This window comes from Podarcis tiliguerta (genome assembly GCF_965153285.1).
Source record: "Podarcis tiliguerta genome assembly, chromosome: 3".
Lineage (NCBI taxonomy): Eukaryota > Metazoa > Chordata > Lepidosauria > Squamata > Lacertidae > Podarcis > Podarcis tiliguerta.
Genome location: NC_139536.1, coordinates 40,998,681 through 41,018,025, shown reverse-complemented (window position 1 = coordinate 41,018,025; position 19,345 = coordinate 40,998,681). Strand labels below are relative to the sequence as shown.

General features: G+C 43.9%; 1 protein-coding gene and 1 long non-coding RNA gene across 4 annotated transcripts; one reads left to right on the top strand and one right to left on the bottom strand.

The window, feature by feature from the left end:
- The first annotated feature begins 1,279 nt into the window (after window positions 1-1,279).
- On the top strand, window positions 1,280-9,999 carry SULT6B1 (sulfotransferase family 6B member 1). 2 transcript variants are annotated; one of them, XM_083432257.1, is made up of 7 exons: window positions 1,280-1,960; window positions 3,617-3,729; window positions 4,150-4,239; window positions 5,129-5,255; window positions 5,952-6,046; window positions 6,930-7,086; window positions 8,348-9,999. In XM_083432257.1, exons 1-7 carry the CDS (start codon window positions 1,765-1,767, stop codon window positions 8,476-8,478), a joined length of 909 nt encoding a protein of 302 aa, XP_083288383.1. In that variant the 5' UTR covers window positions 1,280-1,764; the 3' UTR covers window positions 8,479-9,999. The 2 variants fall into 2 exon arrangements, with proteins under 2 accessions (XP_083288383.1, XP_083288384.1); XM_083432258.1 differs by lacking the exon at window positions 3,617-3,729 and having other exon boundaries at window positions 1,780-1,960; window positions 8,348-9,168.
- Window positions 10,000-10,096: 97 nt separating this feature from the next.
- Window positions 10,097-18,241, bottom strand: LOC310673683. 2 transcript variants are annotated; one of them, XR_014509186.1, is made up of 4 exons: window positions 18,124-18,241; window positions 16,982-17,629; window positions 10,468-10,561; window positions 10,097-10,124 (listed from the first exon to the last, which is right to left on the bottom strand). It is a non-coding gene; the product is annotated as an uncharacterized lncRNA (long non-coding RNA). The 2 variants fall into 2 exon arrangements; XR_014509187.1 differs by having other exon boundaries at window positions 16,987-17,629.
- Between the last annotated feature and the right edge of the window lie 1,104 nt (window positions 18,242-19,345).

Sequence of the window (19,345 nt, the reverse complement as noted above, 5' to 3'; positions counted from 1 at the left end):
TGTCAAGTGCAAGTAGATAAATAGGTACCGCTCTGGCGGGAAGATAAACGGCGTTTCCGTGCGCTGCTCTGGTTCGCCAGAAGCGGCTTAGTCATGCTGGCCACATGGCCCTGGAGGCTGTGCGCCGCTCCCTTGGCCAATAAAGCGAGATGAGCGCCGCAACCCCAGAGTCGGTCACGACTGGACCTAATGGTCAGGGGTGCCTTTACCTTTACCTATCATGGGGTGGAACCAACGAACCATCAGAAAATAATTGCATGGTACATTGCACAGTTAAAGCATTATGTAACAGCTAGAGAGAATGTTTGCTCTATAATATTGGAAGGTAAAATTGAGATGATAATAATAATAATAATAATAATAATAATAATAATAATATATTATTTATACCCCACCCATCTGGCTGGGCTTCCCCAGCCACTCTGGGCAGCTTCCAACAAAATATTAAAATACAGCAATGCATCAAACATTCAAAGCTTCCGTAAACAGGGCTGCCTTCAGATGTCTTCTAAAAGTCTGGTAGTTGTTGTTCACTTTGACATCTGGTGGGAGGGTGTTCCAGAGGGCAGGTGCCACTACCGAGAAGGCCCTCTCCCTGTAACTTGGCTTCTTGCAGTAAGGGAACCGTCAAAGGCCCTGATCCTCCCTCTGCTCTGTTGAGTGCTTGATTTGCAGGCAGAAGGTCCCAACTTCCATCCCTGATACCTTCTGGGAGAGCTGGGAAAGGTCAGTCAGCTAGGAAGATATTGAGATAAATGGGCCAATGTTATGACTTGGTCTAAAGCAGCTTAAAAAGGTAAAGGTACCCCTGCCCGTACGGGCCAGTCTTGCCAGACTCTAGGGTTGTGCGCTCATCTCACTCTAGAGGCCGGGAGCCAGCGCTGTCCGAAGACACTTCCGGGTCACGTGGCCAGTGTGACAAGCTGCATCTGGCAAGCCAGCGCAGCACACGGAACGCTGTTTCCTGCCGGTAAGCAGTCCCTATTTATCTACTTGCACCCAAAGGTGCTTTCGAACTGCTAGGTTGGCAGGCGCTGGGACCGAACGACGGGAGCGCACCCCGCTGCGGGGATTCGAACCGCCGACCTTTCGATCGGCAAGTCCTAGGTGCTGAGGCTTTAACCCACAGCGCCACCCGCGTCCCTCTCTAAAGCAGCTTACTATGTTCTAAAAGCGAAAATACCACCAAAAAAGATTTATACACACACACAAACACATACACACACACACAGAGCGTTCTGGCACTTGTCACAGTGTTTTTTTGTGCCAGAAGCGGTTTAGTCATGCTGGCCACATGACCCAGAAAGGCCCCCATTCTCTCTTCTTAACTGGACAGCACTTGAAATAGACGACTGCCTTTGTGTGAACACATGGGCATCCTAGTGACCATGGTGTGAGAAACTTGACTCCTGGCACTATTATGTAACTCTGAATTTAATACATTGTCCGGTAGTACCTGTTGAGTTAGTTTTTGCATGTCTTTTACTTCGTAGAGATGCCCATGCTCTTTGCTTTCAGCAGGGATTATCTGAAAGGGTGAAAAGTATTTCCAGTACCTAAGGTGGGACAAGTGGGTTGGTTTTCATTTCAAGAGAATAGACTCAAGGAAGCTGATCTGATATGGTTGGCTTGCTCATAAAATGCAGAAAACACAAAAGGATAAGCCCAAAGCTAAATAAGGTTTACTCCGCCCTCAAAATGCCTTCTTTAAAGGCCTTTGCTGTCCTAGCGACCCAGCAGTAGCTCACAACGAAGACGGCAAAGATGACTGAGAAAACTTTTGTCGAGGAAATAGAGAAAGCTCTGGAAAAGTCCAAAGGCCTTAGCATCCATGAGCTTCTCTTTACCTACCAGGGAATCCTCTACCCGTCTTCTGTCTGCAGTGCAGAAACATTCCAAGCTCTGGAGAACTTCGAAGCCAGAAAAGATGATGTGGTGTTGGTGTCTTATCCCAAATGTGGTGAATACAACCTTCCATTATTTTTCTACATACAGCAATGATGTCATGAGCAATGCAGCAGACTGATGGGTGGTTTTTTTTGGTACTGTATAAGGAAAGATATTAACTAGCGTTGCTGAGGGTAGTGTGCGCTAGCACAGAAGTTGCCTTTAACTGGTTTACAGAGCGGGTCACACCAATAAGCTTATTATTTTCATTACATCTGAAAACTGTTGAAAACTAGACCACCTGCTCTTCCATTATTGCTACTTGTGCAAACCATTGAAAATGCACTTAAAGCCTTAAGGCATTTCAATAAAAATGCTTTGCATTTTTAAAGGCACTATCAAACTGAGTTTGGAGTGGACAAAGCCAGAGAGGCAATGTTCTTGTGTAGATGTCACAACCAAACCATGTGTCTTGGGTTTGTGTGTCCTTTCCTCCCTTTTCTCCTCCTTCCTTTCATTCACACGGATTCCCACCTCCCCCACTTTGTTGCTCACAGTAACCTTTCTTTCTTTCTTTGTCTGAATGGTTGTCACAAACCATAGTTTGTCTCCAAACTGGAGGCTGACTGTGGTTTGCAGTAATCATAGGACTCAGCTATACAGCTTCAAATAAAACGTTTTAAGTGTGTTAAGATACAATGTGACACTAGATAGCGATGGTGAGTCTTATGGAAAATTCAATGTATTTTAAAAAACGCTTTAAAAGTACATTTTCAGAAGGTTTTTTTAAAATGTGTGTGTAGATTCCACCATAGTTTGACCAGGTTTGGATGCCACAGCAAATGATGGCTACCAGGAAGTACGGGAGGAGAGCATGGTTTTCACAAGTGTGAGGCAAAACTCAAGAGTTGGTGGTGTTGTTTTTTGGAAGGGATAGTAGATTATTCAATATTTTAGTGGCTGTATTACAAAGAAGATATATTTTTAAAAATGAACAAGTAGTAGAGTAAAAGCCCAAACCAGTTTACTGGTTAAAAACTGTTAAGAGTTTCGTTCTTTTTAGAGGTGGCACAATATTAAAACTGAACACTTCTCTTTGAATATTTATTGATTTGAAAAACAGTTTCAACCTGTAATTATAACAAGCTTAAAACAATATTGCAGAATGATTTATTTGTGAGACCTTGACCAAGCACAATCATGGTTATAAAGTTGGTCTTGAGCCTATAGGCAGGGGTAGCGACCATGGCTCCCTCCAGGTGTAACTGGAGCCCTGCTCCCCTCAGGCTCAGTCAGCATAGCCAATGGTCAGGGGTGGTGGGAGTTGTAGTCCAGCAACATCTGAAGGGCACCACATTTGCTACTCCTGCTATAGTCTCTCAGATATATGGTCATGTGCCTTCCTGAAAGAAAAAAGGCATGAATTTCTTTCATAAGAAAGCACCTCTGGGCATGTATTGTCACTTGTCTTCTTGTCACTTGGAATTAAAGGGCTGGCTTTCCTCAGAAGGCAGACAGCGCTTCTTTTGAATCTCCAGACAGCATTCTGGGAATATAGCCACCCATCAATTCTGAAATGTCAACTCTTCCATCTTATGATGGTACTTCTCTACAATCTGTAAAAGTTAAGCTGGTGTGCCAGGACTGGGGAACCATCAACTTGGGATGGTGAAATGCCTTGAAGTCCACCATAAGGATTACAAGCATTCCACTTCTTTGTTTGTTCCAGGTATTAATTGGCTCGTTCTGATTGTGAATGATCTGATCGCTACCACTTTGAAAACCAAGCACGAGAACACAGAGCTACCTTTCATTGAGTGTGGGGATCCAGAAAGGTATCAGGTTAGTAAGACACAAAGCCTAGCCTCCAAAATCACACACATGCGTTACTCACACTGAAAGGAAGTAAGGGAACACGGGCTCTGCTGAAGCAAACCTGCCCAACTGGGGACTCACCAAGCCAGCAGTAATCCATCAGCCATGTTTGGCAGTTCACCAAGTGCTCAGTAGTGATCCTGATTTTGTTGTCATTCTGAGATAACGAAGAAGCATGGTAGCGGTGGTGAAGAACCTGGGGCACCACGGAACACGGCTGTTGTGCTCAGCCAATGGTGAGATGTAAGTTCTGCTGGTTTATCCTGGGAATCCCAGTTATTCCAACTGCCTTTTGATTAATATGTGTCAACATAGCTGGTCATTTTCATGTATGTCTGAGTCATCCATTTGATGCTACTTTTCTGTTCCTTTTTTATTTTTAAAAAGAGGATGAAACAGTTCCCATCTCCAAGGATTGTAGCTACACACCTCCACTACAACCTTCTGCCCAAGTCCATCTTCAAAAATAAAGCCAAGGTAAGTGGTATAAGATCAGCTTCTTTAATTTGTCAGGAAACATTTGCAGAAGTGACTCACAACTGTAAGTCAACAGTTCGTGGGAGCCTTGTGGGCACTGTAAGATGTTTCTGGTGCTGGATATTGGTAACAATACAAGCAAGAGGTAAGTAGGAAGGAAGCATAGGCCACTCCTTTAGTCAGCCACAAATAAAGAGGAGGAAACATGTTGTAAAGTGCATGGGGCAGTCATGAATTTTTATAATACCAGATGTTTCTAGAAACATAATGTATCACAATGGGCTCATGCTCCAACCTTCAGGGGATGTGAAACCAGAGAGACTGGAGTGCCTGAGAATGTGCTTTTTGAAAGGACTCATGACATAGTTCTTTCTGGCCATTATTTCAGCCTGCCCTTCTTTTACAAAAGAATAGCTTACTTCTATTCTAAAGGGACCCGGGTGGCGCTATGGGTAAAAGCCTCAGCGCCTAGGACTTGCTGATCGAAAGGTTGGTGGTTCGAATCCCCGCGGTGGGGTGCGCACCCGTCGCTCGGTCCCAGCGCCTGCCAACCTAGCAGTTCGAAAGCACCCCAGGGTGCAAGTAGATAAATAGGGACCGCTTACTAGCGGGAAGGTAAATGGCGTTCCGTGTGCTATGCTGGCTTGCCAGATGCAGCTTGTCACGCTGGCCACGTGACCCGGAAGTGTCTTCGGACAGCGCTGGCTCCCGACCTCTAGAGTGAGATGAGCGCACAACCCTAGAGTCTGTCAAGACTGGCCCGTACGGGCAGGGGTACCTTTACCTTTACCTTTTAGCTTACTTCTAGTTGTAGTTTAGGTAGCCCAAAGTGGCATTGTTTTTGTTAATTGACAGGAGTTAAAATTTATGTCCTGTTTTCTCACCTCAGGTACTGCTGCTATTTCGAAATCCTAAAGATACAGCTGCATCATTTTTCCATTTTCACAACAATGCTCCAAGCATTCCCAGTTATAACTCCTGGGAGGAATTTTTTTCACTTTTTATGAATGGGCAAGGTACTCTATTAATACTTTTGAATGGATTTGGGAAATTAAACCTCTTGTGAAAACATGTGAACTATATTCAAGCTCTACCAAGTTTGCTGATAGTAGTGCTGGCACGGGAAGACTTGGGTTTTGCCCACGATAATTGTGGCTTGCAGTTTGAATGGCTTTTTAGCAATGGAGATACAATCTGGAGGGGGAAGCATCTGTGTGCCTTGACTGGTGAGCGTGGGCTGAAAACTGGTGATAGTTATTGAGAGAGGTGGAATAATGATAGAGGCATTATTGTCCTTGGTGTACACTCACATTTCTTTTGTCTCAGTGTCATTCCCAATCAAACAGGAGTATAAAACCATAAAAAACTATTTGCTGTACATGAATATTGGATGAGTGTTTGCATCACAGTCATTCATGTCACCTTCAACATCCTGCTGTCTATATACAGCCGAAGCCCAACTGAGGGTGTGCATGAATGTTTCCCCCCCAATAGCTGGCCCCATATTATCAGAGACAAAATTTGAAAGACTTTTGTTGATCATTCTTAAGAATAAATCTCTCTTTTCTTGTGACTGTATGTTATCCCTGTGGGTATAAAGAGATATTGTGTGAACCCTATGCAATGTTTTAAAAATAGCCTACTGTTAAAGTTTTAACAGTTTCTACTAGTAATAAAATAGTTCTGATGAGTTGTCTTGGTCTGACCTGCAGTTGCCTGGGGAAGTTATTTTGACCATGCAGTCGTGTGGAACAAACATATAGATGATGAAAATGTTCTGGTTCTGACATATGAGCAATTAAAAGAGGTGAGCATATTCATAACTACCAGCAAGGGTAGTTTAAACATAAGACGTTATCCCAACTTGCATAGGTTTTGCAAGATATAACTGGATCAGGATCACAGTTTGAGGGTGGGCTCATCCATGTTTCAGCTTCTAAACTTTTTCTGGAATATTTGAAGTGATAACAAAGGACAGAGAGTCTCTGTTTATCTGAGGAGCAGAGTGTCCCAGTGAATAACCCCACCCCATGCCCATAACCTATAGGCACTTGGAGCTAGAGGACAGTGATCCTTGCTTCCATCCTTGATTTGGCATCTGAAGAAGAATGTGAGCCAATGCTGCCAATGCTGCCCCTTAATGTCTTCAACAGTGGAATTCCTGGCTTGTTTCTGTAACTCATTTGAATAGTCAAGGAATCGCTGGCAATACAGTAGCAGCCAAAATCTGTTTATCAAGCTGAGAGATGAGTATGTCTAACCACACTAATGGAAAGTATGGCTTTCCAAAGAAAGCAGGAAGAGCAAACTCTGTTATAGGGGGTTGATGTACTTCCTTTTGGATGTGCCTCAGTTGTGACATCCATTTCATTAAGGGTTTGTTCCCCAGCATTTATATTCGTGGCAAGAACACTGATTGCAGTAAGGTAGTCTCATCCTCTGGATGCTTGCCATAGGGAGAGAGCTGAACACCCAGTACCCATTTGCCTCCTGTAGTTTTCATCTACCTGCAGCAAGATTATATGGCTAGTGTGGACCTTTCTGTTTGGTGGCATCACTAAGATTAGCCCAAAGCAACCATAACTGTGCTTGAATACTGGCAATGTATTCTGAATCCCATATTGTTCTGGTGTAGCATACCATAGGAGAAAGAACTTTCAGTATTGACCTTCTCACTATATTGCTTTCAGGACCTGGTTGCTGGAGTGAAGCAAATAGCTGAATTCTTTGGCTTTACTGCTACTGCGGAGCAAATTCAGGCTATTGCAAACAGGACTGCATTCCAAGCAGTGAGGGACAAATCACAGGAGACACATGGAGCGGTTGGCCCACTGATCTTCCGGAAAGGTTGGTGATAAACTTCTATTTTTGCTATAGCTTGCTTTAGAGCAGTCACTTATGAGTAGTCATAGTGTATTCCATGTTTTAATTGATTAACCATGCAGTCCTATGGATATATATCTGGGGAAAGCCAATGCCATGCTCTCTAGGTGTTTTGAGCCACAGTATATATCATTTCTTGATCACTGACCATGCCAGCTTGGGCTGATGGGAGTTGTAGTCCAACAGTATTAGGAGGGCATTCCTTTAGCCATCCCTAATCTATACTCAGAACAATGAGTATTTCAATGGAGCCTACCCTCAGATAAGTGCACATAGGATTGCAGCATCCATCAACCATAGCCAGTAGTTGGTGATGACAGAAGTTGTAGTCCAACAGCACTGAGAGAACACAATGTTGGCTGTCTCTAGTCATTACAGACTGGCAGAGGCTTTCCTGAGGTCAAGACCGGGTGCCTTTGCTGGAGATACCAGAGACTGAACCTGAGACTTCCTACATGGAAAATGGTTTCTGTTGTTTTTATACACCACTCTGCCTCCCAAAAGGGACACCATCTCATCTACCAATGATCTAGGGCCATTCCCCACTGTATTAGTATATAGTAAGCTAAGGTAAAGGTAAAGGGACCCCTGACCATTAGGTCTAGTCGTGACCGACTCTGGGGTTGCGGCGCTCATCTTGCTTTATTGGCTGAGGGAGCCGGCGTACAGCTTCTGGGTCATGTGGCCAGCATGACTAAGCCGCTTCTGGCGAACCAGAGCAGCGCACGGAAACGCTGTTTACCTTCCCACCGGAGTGGTACCTATTTATCTACTTGCACTTTGATGTGCTTTTGAACTGCTAGGTTGGCAGGAGTAGGGACTGAACAACGGGAGCTCACCCAGTCGCGGGGATTCGAACTGCCGATCTTCTGATCGGCACGCCCTAGGCTCTGTGGTTTAACCCACAGTGCCACCCCCGTCCCTATATAGTAAGCTACATGCATCTAAAAAGAGATTCAATAAATGAATGTGATGGTCTTACAGAACAAGAAGCACTGCAGAGAAGACTGACAGATTTGACACAGGAGGGCCATAGCTTTTGTGGCTGTATTCAGAGGCCTTCCTACTGGCCAACCTGAGGAAAAGAATTGTACCATTTTGTTCCCAGTTACAATAACAAAACCTAAATTTTTTTACTGGATGACCTTCATATTTCTGTCTAGCAATGTTTATATGATGTCTGTTAAGTGTCTCTTTCCCTCCCTCCATTTTCCTTTCATTCCAGGTGTGGTTGGTGACTGGAAGAACACTTTTGATGAAGCTCAGAGCCAGAAAGTGGATGCTAAATTCAAGGAGTGTTTAGAAGGAACCAAGCTGGGAGCAAAGCTGAAGTATGATGTGTACTGCAAAACCTGAAAAGAGCTTCTTATGAAGTGCTTCGTTCTCATGACAGTTTTGTTTGCTATCATATATTCAAGAAAAGCTACAAGCAGAGCACACAATCCTTTGAGGCAAATTTTAGATACTGTCACACTCTAGTCTCGAACTTCTAAGATGCATTTTCATTAAGCTGGATCTTTTCATGCTGCTTAATAGAACACAGGGCAACCTATTTCTCCCAAACCGTATTGGCAAGCTGCTACTTTTATGTTTCTAAGAAGTAGGGGAAGGTGACATGGACATGCGATTGCCAGGTGCCAACCTGGGGAACTTGTCAGTCTCTTTCAAAGCTCTGAAGGAGCAGCAAAAGATGCAGTGATTGTGTGTCTAGTGCCATTGCTGTGCAGGTTTCTTTTACCCACCTGCATTTGTAGCTGAAGGCAGAGGTGGACAATGGGCAGATGGAACTATGGAGGCGTGGGGCAATCGGTACTGCATCTGGATCTTTTACTGTTCCCCAGACCTCTTAAAGCAGGCATGAGGAACTCCAGATGGTGTTAAACTACAGTTCCCATCATCCTTGGCCATGCTCATGCTGGTTGGGGCTGATGGAGTCCAGCTACATCTGGATGGCCCCAACTTCCTCATCCCTGCTTCAAACAGACTGCTGGGACACTAAGTTGACTGTGGGAAGTCCGACACAAGGCTAATAATAATAATAATAATAATAATTCATAGTTTGAATAGTAGGTGCTGAGCAGTGCTGTTTGGGATCAGGCATGCATATGTTTCCTGTTCCACTTATTTAGGCTTTCTAAGTTTTTTGTGGCAAGGTCACTCCTGTGACTTCAACAACTGAGAGAAATTCAGCAGGTGAAGCTTTTCCCAGCATGTAGATGTAGTGATGGAAAAAGCTTCATGCCATGTTACTCTGCGATGTAATAACCTGAACAGAATTCCAGATGGCTGAGGCCCTGCTCCAAACTAATTTTAAGGATGAGAAGGCCGTTGAAGACAGATAGTCTCCAGTGCTGTGTCAGTGGGGTTCTGCTGGCACAATGGGACTTTCCTCCCTCCATGCACCCCAAAATCCGCTCTGGGGGATTCCCCAACTGATTTTGAGGGTGTGAGGGGAACTGGAGGGAACAGGAGAGGAAGAAGTTGCACTGTACTCGCAGAAATCCCTTGTGTCAGCAGAGCTGCAGGGCTGGATACGGCCCTCAGTTTTATGTTTTCTAATTTGGGGAAATTATATTTTTGATAAGTCAATCTGGATTCACATAACAAACCCCATAACAAAAGGATCATTGAACTCCATTAAAATCTTTAAGGAAGTGATCTTTATAATGGCTTTAAGCCCCTTTTCATAGCAAAGCAGCATGTTGCATTAGGCTTCCAGACAGAGCACATTAGCAGAAGCAGATGTCGAAATTATTCCAACACTGATGAAATAATTTGAAATTTACTCATTACATCAAGATGATTCTTCCCCCTCCCCCTCATGTTGACATTTATTTCCTTCGACTATGAACTTCATTAATAAACTCTTGTTTGTTACTGCTGTGTTACATTCATTTGCTGGCATGTTGCAAAAGCACTCTATAGAGATCCAAAGGAATTTCCCCATTCTTTTTCAATCTGTGCCAATTAAGGTACCTATTAAGGCAACAGTGAGCAGTCTTCTGGCTTGTGCAGTGGTGTAGCATGGGTTGTCAGCACCCAGGGCAAGGCAAGTAATTTGCTCCCCCTAACCCGGGGCAAGGCAAGTAATTTGCGCCCCCCCCGCTGCACTGTCCCTCCCCCAGATAGTCCCTTGCTCTCTCTACGCACCGCACCACACGCCTGGCACCCTCCCCTCCACAGTGGGCGGCGACCTGGCGGCTCGGATCGGATTCGCACAGCCAGCACTGCAGTGAGAGAGAGTGAGTGAGCCAGGTAGGGGCAGAGAGCTGCGAGTGCGAGCGCGCCCCCCCAGATGTTGCGCCCGGTGCGGCCGGCCCCCCTCCACCCCCCACGCTATGCCACTGGGCTTGTGGAATCCACTTTGGTCTTTTTCTTACTAGATCCCCGAGATCCACCAACTGGATCTTGCACAGTGGCTCAGTGGGCCAGCATATGCCTGAAATAAAATAAAAAATAAAAAAATGGGTAACTCTGAGCATCATGCTAAACCTAGGAAAATCCACTGCTGGCTTCTCTCCCCAGCCAAGCTTCCTTTATGCCACTAGCCAGGACATAACTGTTGCTATGGTTGAACTGATTGAAGTTATAAACGCTTCCTGATTTTCCTGATTACTGCAAGTCACACGGAGGTTGAACAGTAGATCCTAATCTGCCTTTTGCTCATTCCTACTGTGTCCCTTCCACTGCAGACTTCCAGGTGGAAATATGTGTCAATACACCATATTTCTTAAAGACACTAGCCTCTATTGTGCCTCGATCTTCCCAAAGAAAAACACAACCCTGGCTAAGTGCTGGGAATCCCTGTGTTATAAGAAAAAACTGCTCCTTTTCCCTTTATGGGGTATCCAAGAGCCCGTATAGAGTCCTTATGTAGGCTCTCTGTTGGCAGGAGAAAACAACAGGGGCCAACCAGAGAATATTGAGAAGCAAAGCAGCTAGTAAGCATGATCTTTATTAGACTGTTGCAACAGGGTCCCCCACTCACCCCACGCAGGGAGGGAGGAGCGGAACCCAGAACATTGGTGTGCAAGCTCTTATATAGACTTTTGAAATTGCCTACCCTGTAGCTCAAGACCACCCCCCAAAACATCAAACATATATCACAGAAAGAGGTGGTCCCCAGCAGAAATTTGAGTCTGTTGCTTCTCTCCTGTCTGCCAGGATACCTGGTACAGTGGTACCTCGGGTTACATATGCTTCAGGTTACATATGCTTCAGGTTACAGACTCCTCTAACCCAGAAATAGTACCTCGGGTTAAGAACTTTGCTTCAGGATGAGAACAGAAATCGTGCAGTGGCGGCACAGCGGCAGCAGGAGGCCCCATTAGAAAAGTGGTACCTCAGGTTAAGAACAGTTTCAGGTTAAGAACGGACCTCCAGAACGAATTAAGTTCTTAAACCGAGGTGCCACTGCAATGCCTTATCTGATTGCCTTTTCTGGGTAGCCTGGCCTTTTCTTTGAGATGGTAAATACTTAGGTCCTGAATCTATTATGCATATTGATAGTGTGCTCAGCTTAACAGATACTTGCCATACTGTATTTACAGGGAGGTGTAAGCCCCTACAGTCCAAAGACAATTGGAAAGCTTTTCCCATTTCCTTCCTCCTTGCAGAGAAATATCTGAGGTCAATTTGGGAGAGTCAAAATGGTTTCAGGATTGTTCTCCTGTACTATTTCAGACACGTGGTTTATATACTTATGTATGTGTTTGCCTTGACCTTAGAATTCCTATAAGACTTGGAATCTCACACCATTTGTCGTGCAACAATGTAGTGCTCATATCGCTATGGATTAGACATTTACAGCTCAGTCCTATCCAGAGGTAAGTCTTGTTCAGTTCAGTGGGGCATACTCACGGGTCATTGGGGTTAGGATTGCAGCAAAAGCCTTCAAAGTCCCACTAAAAGCTGACATTGCAGACTAAATTCTTTACCCATGGGAAGAAAGTTTGTGAAGTTTAAAAACACCGCAGAGATAAATTCCTTGCAGGTTGTGTCCAATGTCAGCAAACGGATTTCTGTTTAAGCTTGAATTTTAGATTTAATCTTTACGATGACAACAAAGGAGCAGGGAAATAGATAAACAATATATTTGGCTGTAGACAAATGGGATGTTGTTTCTGAAGAAGGGGACTCACAGTAAATCCTCACTCTAAGAAAGATGGTTACCTCCATGAGCTCAGAGTCGAGGAGAATTATGATGCAGGCTGCTAATAAAGTGAAATGGAATCAAAGCAGGCAGAGTGGCTGAGATCCATTTTCTCATTTACAAAATGTACACGGTTCAAATGGCAGCATTTTCCAATATTTTAATGGGAAATATAATTAATGTTAGATTACAATAGCAGGAACATTAAAGAACAAGGTGCAGATGACATCAAATAAATTCCGAGGGCAGCTTGGCAATTAGAACAGAAGCCAAATGGATATATAATGAAGGGGGGCCTTGAAATACAGTTGTACCTATTATACGACTGGGGCAATTATCTGCCATTGTGTTCCCTTTAATGATGGTGCTTTGGCGAGAACACCAGCACCTTGCAATGAATTTATGATGCAAATAACTCTATGATTTCAATCCCACCTTTATTCAATTCTACCTTTATTGTAGCATAGCTGTGGCAGTCTATTTTGGAGCACTAAAATTAAATTACTTTGCAATTATTTATGGCTGCTAATAGTCTCAGGATCTGCATTTGGGAAGGGGAGGGAATAAGTACGCTTAAGAAAGGGGCATATTACAGCAGGTACCCAATATTTGAGCTCGTCATCAAAGCGCTTAGAGGGAATGTTTAACTTATGGGGGCCATTTTCCAAGCGATGAACATAATTACTATTAAGCACTGCAACTGGTAATTTTTAGGCAATGGGGGTTTGCAAATATTAAGTAATGTCAGTGTTGGCACATCCATGCAGATACACCATTCTTTTTACGCACCAGGAACTACTTCATGAAAAGTGTTATGCTTTTGAACGTGGAACGTTTCACCGTGGTTGAGAACAGAAATATTCAAAGTGTAGTTTGCAATTCGAAATGGATCTGTAAATCCCCATTGATCTATGTCTGCACGGATCAATTCAGAGTTGCCAACTAGCCAATATTTTACCATAAAATCCTGTTCTGACTGGTAACCTGGATTCAGTAAGCTCCAGAGTCTTTGGCTTCACCCATAACTGATCAGATTGGCAGACTTCATCTTCACTTCTTCTCTTGACCTATCAAATTCTGTCACCTACAGTACTGCTTTCTCAGTCTGAGCTAATAAAAACCCTGGCTCTAAGTACAGATGGTGAAGACATATGGATGCATTTTCAAGGTACCTTCTGGACATGCTTAGGCAGGGTTGGCATATCAAAATAAAGTTAAAAAACCTGTGGTTTTGATGACTTGCAGAAAGGATGCTTACTAGTTGTCATTTCTACAGAAATTTGTCAGGCTTCGGGGACTCGGCTTCCTCCCCCACTTTGGCCATAGATAAGAAGGACAAAGCGAACAGAGTCTCTTACCATTTAAAGAGTTTTTAATGATCACAGCAAAAGAACAAAGCATCCATTCTCGGAATGAAGGTGCTCCCAATTAAGGTTTCCACCCACTACCCTCTTGGTCACCCCTGTCACTTCCGCCTGATCTCGCAACCACTGTGCTTTTCGTGTAGCCACCTTATCTGCTCTATGTGACCTTGGACTGATAGGCTGGACACTTTCCAGTAAGAGAGAGTCTGTTAGCTCTCACCCTTCCAGTTCCTCACCTGGCTGTTCACCCCCCAGTTCTTCTCAACTTTTGTCTTCAGAACTATGCCTCTCTGCAAGCCACTGTTCCAAATCTATACTGCTCCACTGCTCCTGGGCAGCTTCAGGAGATCAGGAGCCGGGGGAGGGGGAGGCTCCCACCATTTCTCATCAGAGCAGTACTCCTCAGCCTGGTCTCTGACAAGATCCTTGGAAGATAAAGGTGGTATATAAATGTAATAATAAATAAATAAATAAATAGGGCCACATTTCCTCTATACGGTTAAAGCTCTTAGAAGACCTATACTACAGCAATTAGAACACATTATTAAAAACAAGTTAAAATTACAAAAAAATAAGGTGGGTCCTAAAAATATGCATCTCAAAGGTCAAAAGTCAAGGTGAACAGGTGCATCAGGTGTGTCACAGAATGTTGCTACAAAGGCACATTTGGGTGCTTAAGGTGAGCTCCTGGTTGCTACTTTGCAAGCAGGGCTCACTGACAGCAAGTCCTACTTGGATTGGCTGCACTAACCAGTTTTTCATCAGGGCTGCATGAATCAGCTGATTGGTGTTGTCAGTGAGACCTGCCCTGTCTGCCTGCATATGTGGTTGGAATTCAAACCCCACCTGCAAATGGGCATTCTCCTTCAGCAGACATAGCACAGCCAGGTACTTACTACCTTTCAGGCTCCAGCTCCCACTGTAACACCCCGTTCTTTCAGTTACGTTCTTTCTCCATGCCCTCCAACCTAACTTTACGCATGCTAGTCCACTGGTCTAGCCAGGTCCTAACTCTGTGTAAAATATTACCTTAGTTCATTATGCCTCTTGCTCTGTGGGGTTAATGCTATGTCAAATATCTCATAAGCTGTGAGCTTGACTCAGGTTTCTCCTTCCAGAACAATACATTGTGTTTGTGTGAATTAATTGTATATTTCATAGTAATATATTTTTGGTGCGTTCTTGAGTGACATTGTCTGAGTCACAGAGAGTGCCTCCTGCTCCATGAGTCAGGACATTTCTGGGTGATCAACAGGAAAATTTCAATTTAGGTATATTTCTTTATGTCCTAATTAGCCTTTTGCTTCACATCACACTGAATTGTCTTACCGATTACAGAGCTTCTCTACCAACCTGAGAATGGCTTTAAATTTGCCCTTCCCAATCTACCTCTGTCTTACACAAACAAACAAACAAACAAGCAAACAAACAAACACACACACACCACTGGAACCAATGTGACATAGCAAGGGGGAGAAAGAAAAACCTGACATTTCAAATGATTGTCATTCACTACCTGCATATTAAGAAGCAGCCAATACAAGCATCCCAAGAAACAACTCTCTCTGCCTCTCACTTATTTTGAAAGCTGCATATTTCTGCTGTACTTTCCCCAGAGTTATTTTTTAACATTTTGGTGAATCACGCTGCCCTCTTATGCAAAGTGACTCTCTGCAGCTGGACTGGAATAAATCTCTGGCTTAAACCACAGATCAGCCATGCATTTCATTGGCAGCTTACTGTCCCTTACTTAGCCTCAGCTTTGCTCCATATCAGTATAAGGGTGCATGGATATTTTATTTTTACAGGGCTGTGGTAGGGACTGAGAGCCAATGCAAGCTATCTTCTCACCACACATTCAACCTCTTATTGGGATCCTTGGTGGGGGAGTGCAAAGAACCAAGCTAGTGATAGTGTTAGAATTTTATCTTTTCTGTAAAACTGCTTTAAGGTTTTTTCCTACAATCCAGCATTATAAATTTTATGAAATACGTAAAAAATAAACCATGGGATGACAGAGCTCATCTGTATGGGTTTCATCGCATGGTGCCCTTTCACTAATGGGATTCTGTCCATTTGTAGAAGAGTCTTGAATCTAGTGGAGACTCCCAATAATGAAAGCGGGTTGATTTTCCTCCCAGTTCCCTCTCCACCCTTGCGGCCCACTTGTGTACCTTCCACCCTGTTCTGGAAGATTGTCTAAACCCCTAGTGCAGATTTTTGAGTAGCACAGAAACCTGCAGGGAATCTTCCCCTTCTATTAGCAGAAGCCTTCACTGGATCAAAAGGCTTTCTACAAATGGAAAGGAACCACTGGAGAACTTTGAGCTCTTAGGAAAAGTGCTGTATTGTTGTTACTAAGGTTCACATGTTTAAATACGAAGCTCTGTTTGACTGAGACTCCTGCATATCTGATTATGGGCTTATACACACTGACCTTTCCTCTGTTCTTTCCAGACACGGTCCATACTTTAAAGCTCCAGGTCCAAGTACCCCCATTTTTTACTGTAGAGTGTTGCCCACAAAATCCCACTCTTTAAAGCTCAATTGGACTAAATGGCAATCCGACAAAAACCCAAATTGATGTTTGTGCCGATTGATCGCTAAAGAGTGGGTTTTTGTGGAGAAAGCTCAGGGGGGGAAAGAAAGAAGCACACACACAGACATTGAAATTTTAAGTGTGGACCTGTGCCTGGAAAGAACAGGGCAAAAGATGAGTATGGATAAACCTTGTATCTCTTCCAGTATGAGGCCTATAAGACCTATAGAGGAAGCCTGCCTGCATTCCCATCATGACTAGAAATGGTTCAGACCAAAAGGCATATGAAGCCCAGCATTTTGTCCTCACAGTGGCCGACCAGATGCCTGTGGGAATCCCAAAAGCAGGAGCTGAGCACAAGATCACTCTCCCGGCTTGTGATTCCTAGAACATAGCCATCATGCTTAGTAGCCATTAACAGCCATGCCCTCCATAAATTTGTCTAGTTCTTTTAAAAGTCACCCATGTTGGTAGCCTTCACTACATTTTGTGGGAGGGAATCACACAGTTGAACTAGTTTAGCTGTGTGAAGAAGTGCTTACTTTCACCTGTCCTCTCCCAACATTCAGCTTCATTGGATGGCCCTGAGTTCAAGTAAAAGGTAAAAAAGGTAAAGGACCCCTGGATGGTTAAGGCTAGTCAAAGGCAACTATGGGGTTGTAGCGCTCCTCTAACTTTTCAAGCTGAAGCAGCTGGTGTTTGTCCACAGACAGCTTTCCAGGTCATGTGGCCAGCATGACTAAACTGCTTCTGGCGCAACGGGATACAATGTTGGAAACCAGAGCACACGGAAACGCCATTTACCTTACTGTTGCAGTGGTACCCATTTATCTCCTTGCACTGGTGTGCTTTCGGACTGCTAGGTTGGCAGGAACTGGGACAGAGCAACGGGAGCTCACCCCGTCGGGGGATTCGAACAGTTGACCTTCCGATCAGCAAACCCAAGAGATTCAGTGGTTTAGATCACAGCGCCATCAACTGTAATCATCATCATGTTCACATCTATACACTGGCATTTATGTGAGTTAGAGCCACACTTTCTCTCATCCTGCCCATCCCAACTCAGAGACTTAACTTGCATAGAGCTGGGCGAGAAAACAAATTCCTAAACCCCCGAAGAATAGTAAATCTAACAATTCACAGTAACAAAAATTTAACAAGGCATCTCCTCCAAGTAAAACTAGGAAGAGTGATTTACCCCAGTAAACAGCCGAGGGTATGGCATGCCATATGGTGCTCTGAAGGCATTGTTTATGCTCCTTATAAAGACTTCAGGAAGTTTATATAACTTGACAAGGTGAGTCACAGCTATTTCTAGCCTGTTACCTGTTTCCTCATGCTGTAGAAGTCTTATTAATATGATTATGGGGGCCTGCTGGGTCATAGCTTGAACCAAACCTTTCTGAAGTTGCTCAGTATCTTTTCTTTGCATGCAATTATTTGGGTTCTAGCCTTTAATGGAGAGATGATATTGTTAATACAGTAGGCATTTACCCATTTGCCTTCAGACACTCCAGAGCATTTTTAATCTTCCTCATGCTGCTTTGTACTTATTTACCATGTCTGCTACTCATTAATTTTCTTTTAATTCCAAAAATTGTGAATTATCTGGCTTTTCTGCTCAAGCAATCAGAGGCACGCCTGGTCTAATTAGAGGTTTAATTTCTGTGATATGCAGATTTAAATTAGATCCTGTTATATCCATAGGGAGAGTAAAGCCTGGGAAACACTGAGCGAAAAGGACAGTGCAGACATTGGACAGCTGAAGCAACAGCATTTCAGCAGAACTCTGTGGAAAACCACTCACTAGCTCTGTAACATTCCAACTTTGTAAGGTGTGTGAACATGCCAATACAGGGCTAGCTCCAAAATATTTCCCCAGGCAAAAGAGAAGATGGAGCCACTGCTCCCTCCTTTGTATACAATCACAAATAGCAGTTGAATACTTTGTCAGCACTGGTGATGGGCCACACATTGTCCTCCACTTCATCTGAGAGAGCAGGCTAGCTTAGGGCAGGGGTCAGCAACCTTTTGGGGGAATGTGGGCAAGTGTTGTGGGCACCAGTCACAAAATGGCTGCCATGAGGTGTGTGACATAACACAAAAGAGTTAAAATGGCCTGTGCAGCATAATACAAAATGGCTGCCACATGGAAAGGAGCAGAAAGAGAGAGAGAACCACTAAAAGTTGTGGGCAGGCACCTATATGAGCCACCATCATGCTTTCTCAAAAAGGGCAGCTCTTTTTGTTGAATATTGGGTAGACATAGCAGACGACGCAGTGATTTCTCCAAAGCAGCTCTTTATTTGTAAGCTGGAGCAGAACTGAACAGCAAACAGCTCAGCCGGCCTGCTTTTATAGGCAGCCGGCTGTCAACATTGTAGCAACAGCAACCCAGGGTTTCCTGCCTAAAGTAACTGACATGGACTTGAGTGAAAACTATATACACGATACTCCTGGTGGCCAGGGTGAGAACTTCAATACATAACACCTTGCACATCTCCTGTTCAGAACAGAAGGGAAGATGGGTGTTTAATCCTGATATCCAGTGAAATGTGGACACCTGAGGTAGCATTTTCAGTGTAGGAAAGACAAAGTCAGTGCAAACAGTGTGGAATTCCTTCCCAAGAGAGCTTGATTGGCTCCCACTTTGTTATGTTTCCATTGGCAGGCTGAGACCTTCCGGTTCAAACAGGCTTCCGAAACAGGCTTCTGCTGTCAGGGAAAATTATATTATAATTGCTGGTTTTAAATATGCTGCATTGTATTTCAATTATTGTTTTCAACTAGTTGTTTTTATTATTCGGCATTTGATAATTGACTTCTTAAATCAGAACTTGGGAGAAAGGCGGGATAAAAATATGTTAAGTAAAATAATAAAACAATAAAACTCTATTCTCTGGCGGCTTGCTACTGCTGCCCCCCCAACTCCACCTGCCACTTGCTCACTCAAACAGGTGCTGCAATCCTTCCTGACCATTGGCTATGCTGGCTGGGTTTGAGAAGAGTTATAGCCCAATGATGAATGGGGACTCTCAGTTTCCTCCCCCTTTGATTTTGGTGGTTCCTTGATATAGGAGTACAGTGTAAATTATTTGCAGGATGAAAACAATTTTTGAAATCAAAGTGCAGGGGGGAAAAATGACAGCCTACCTGCTTTTTTGATCA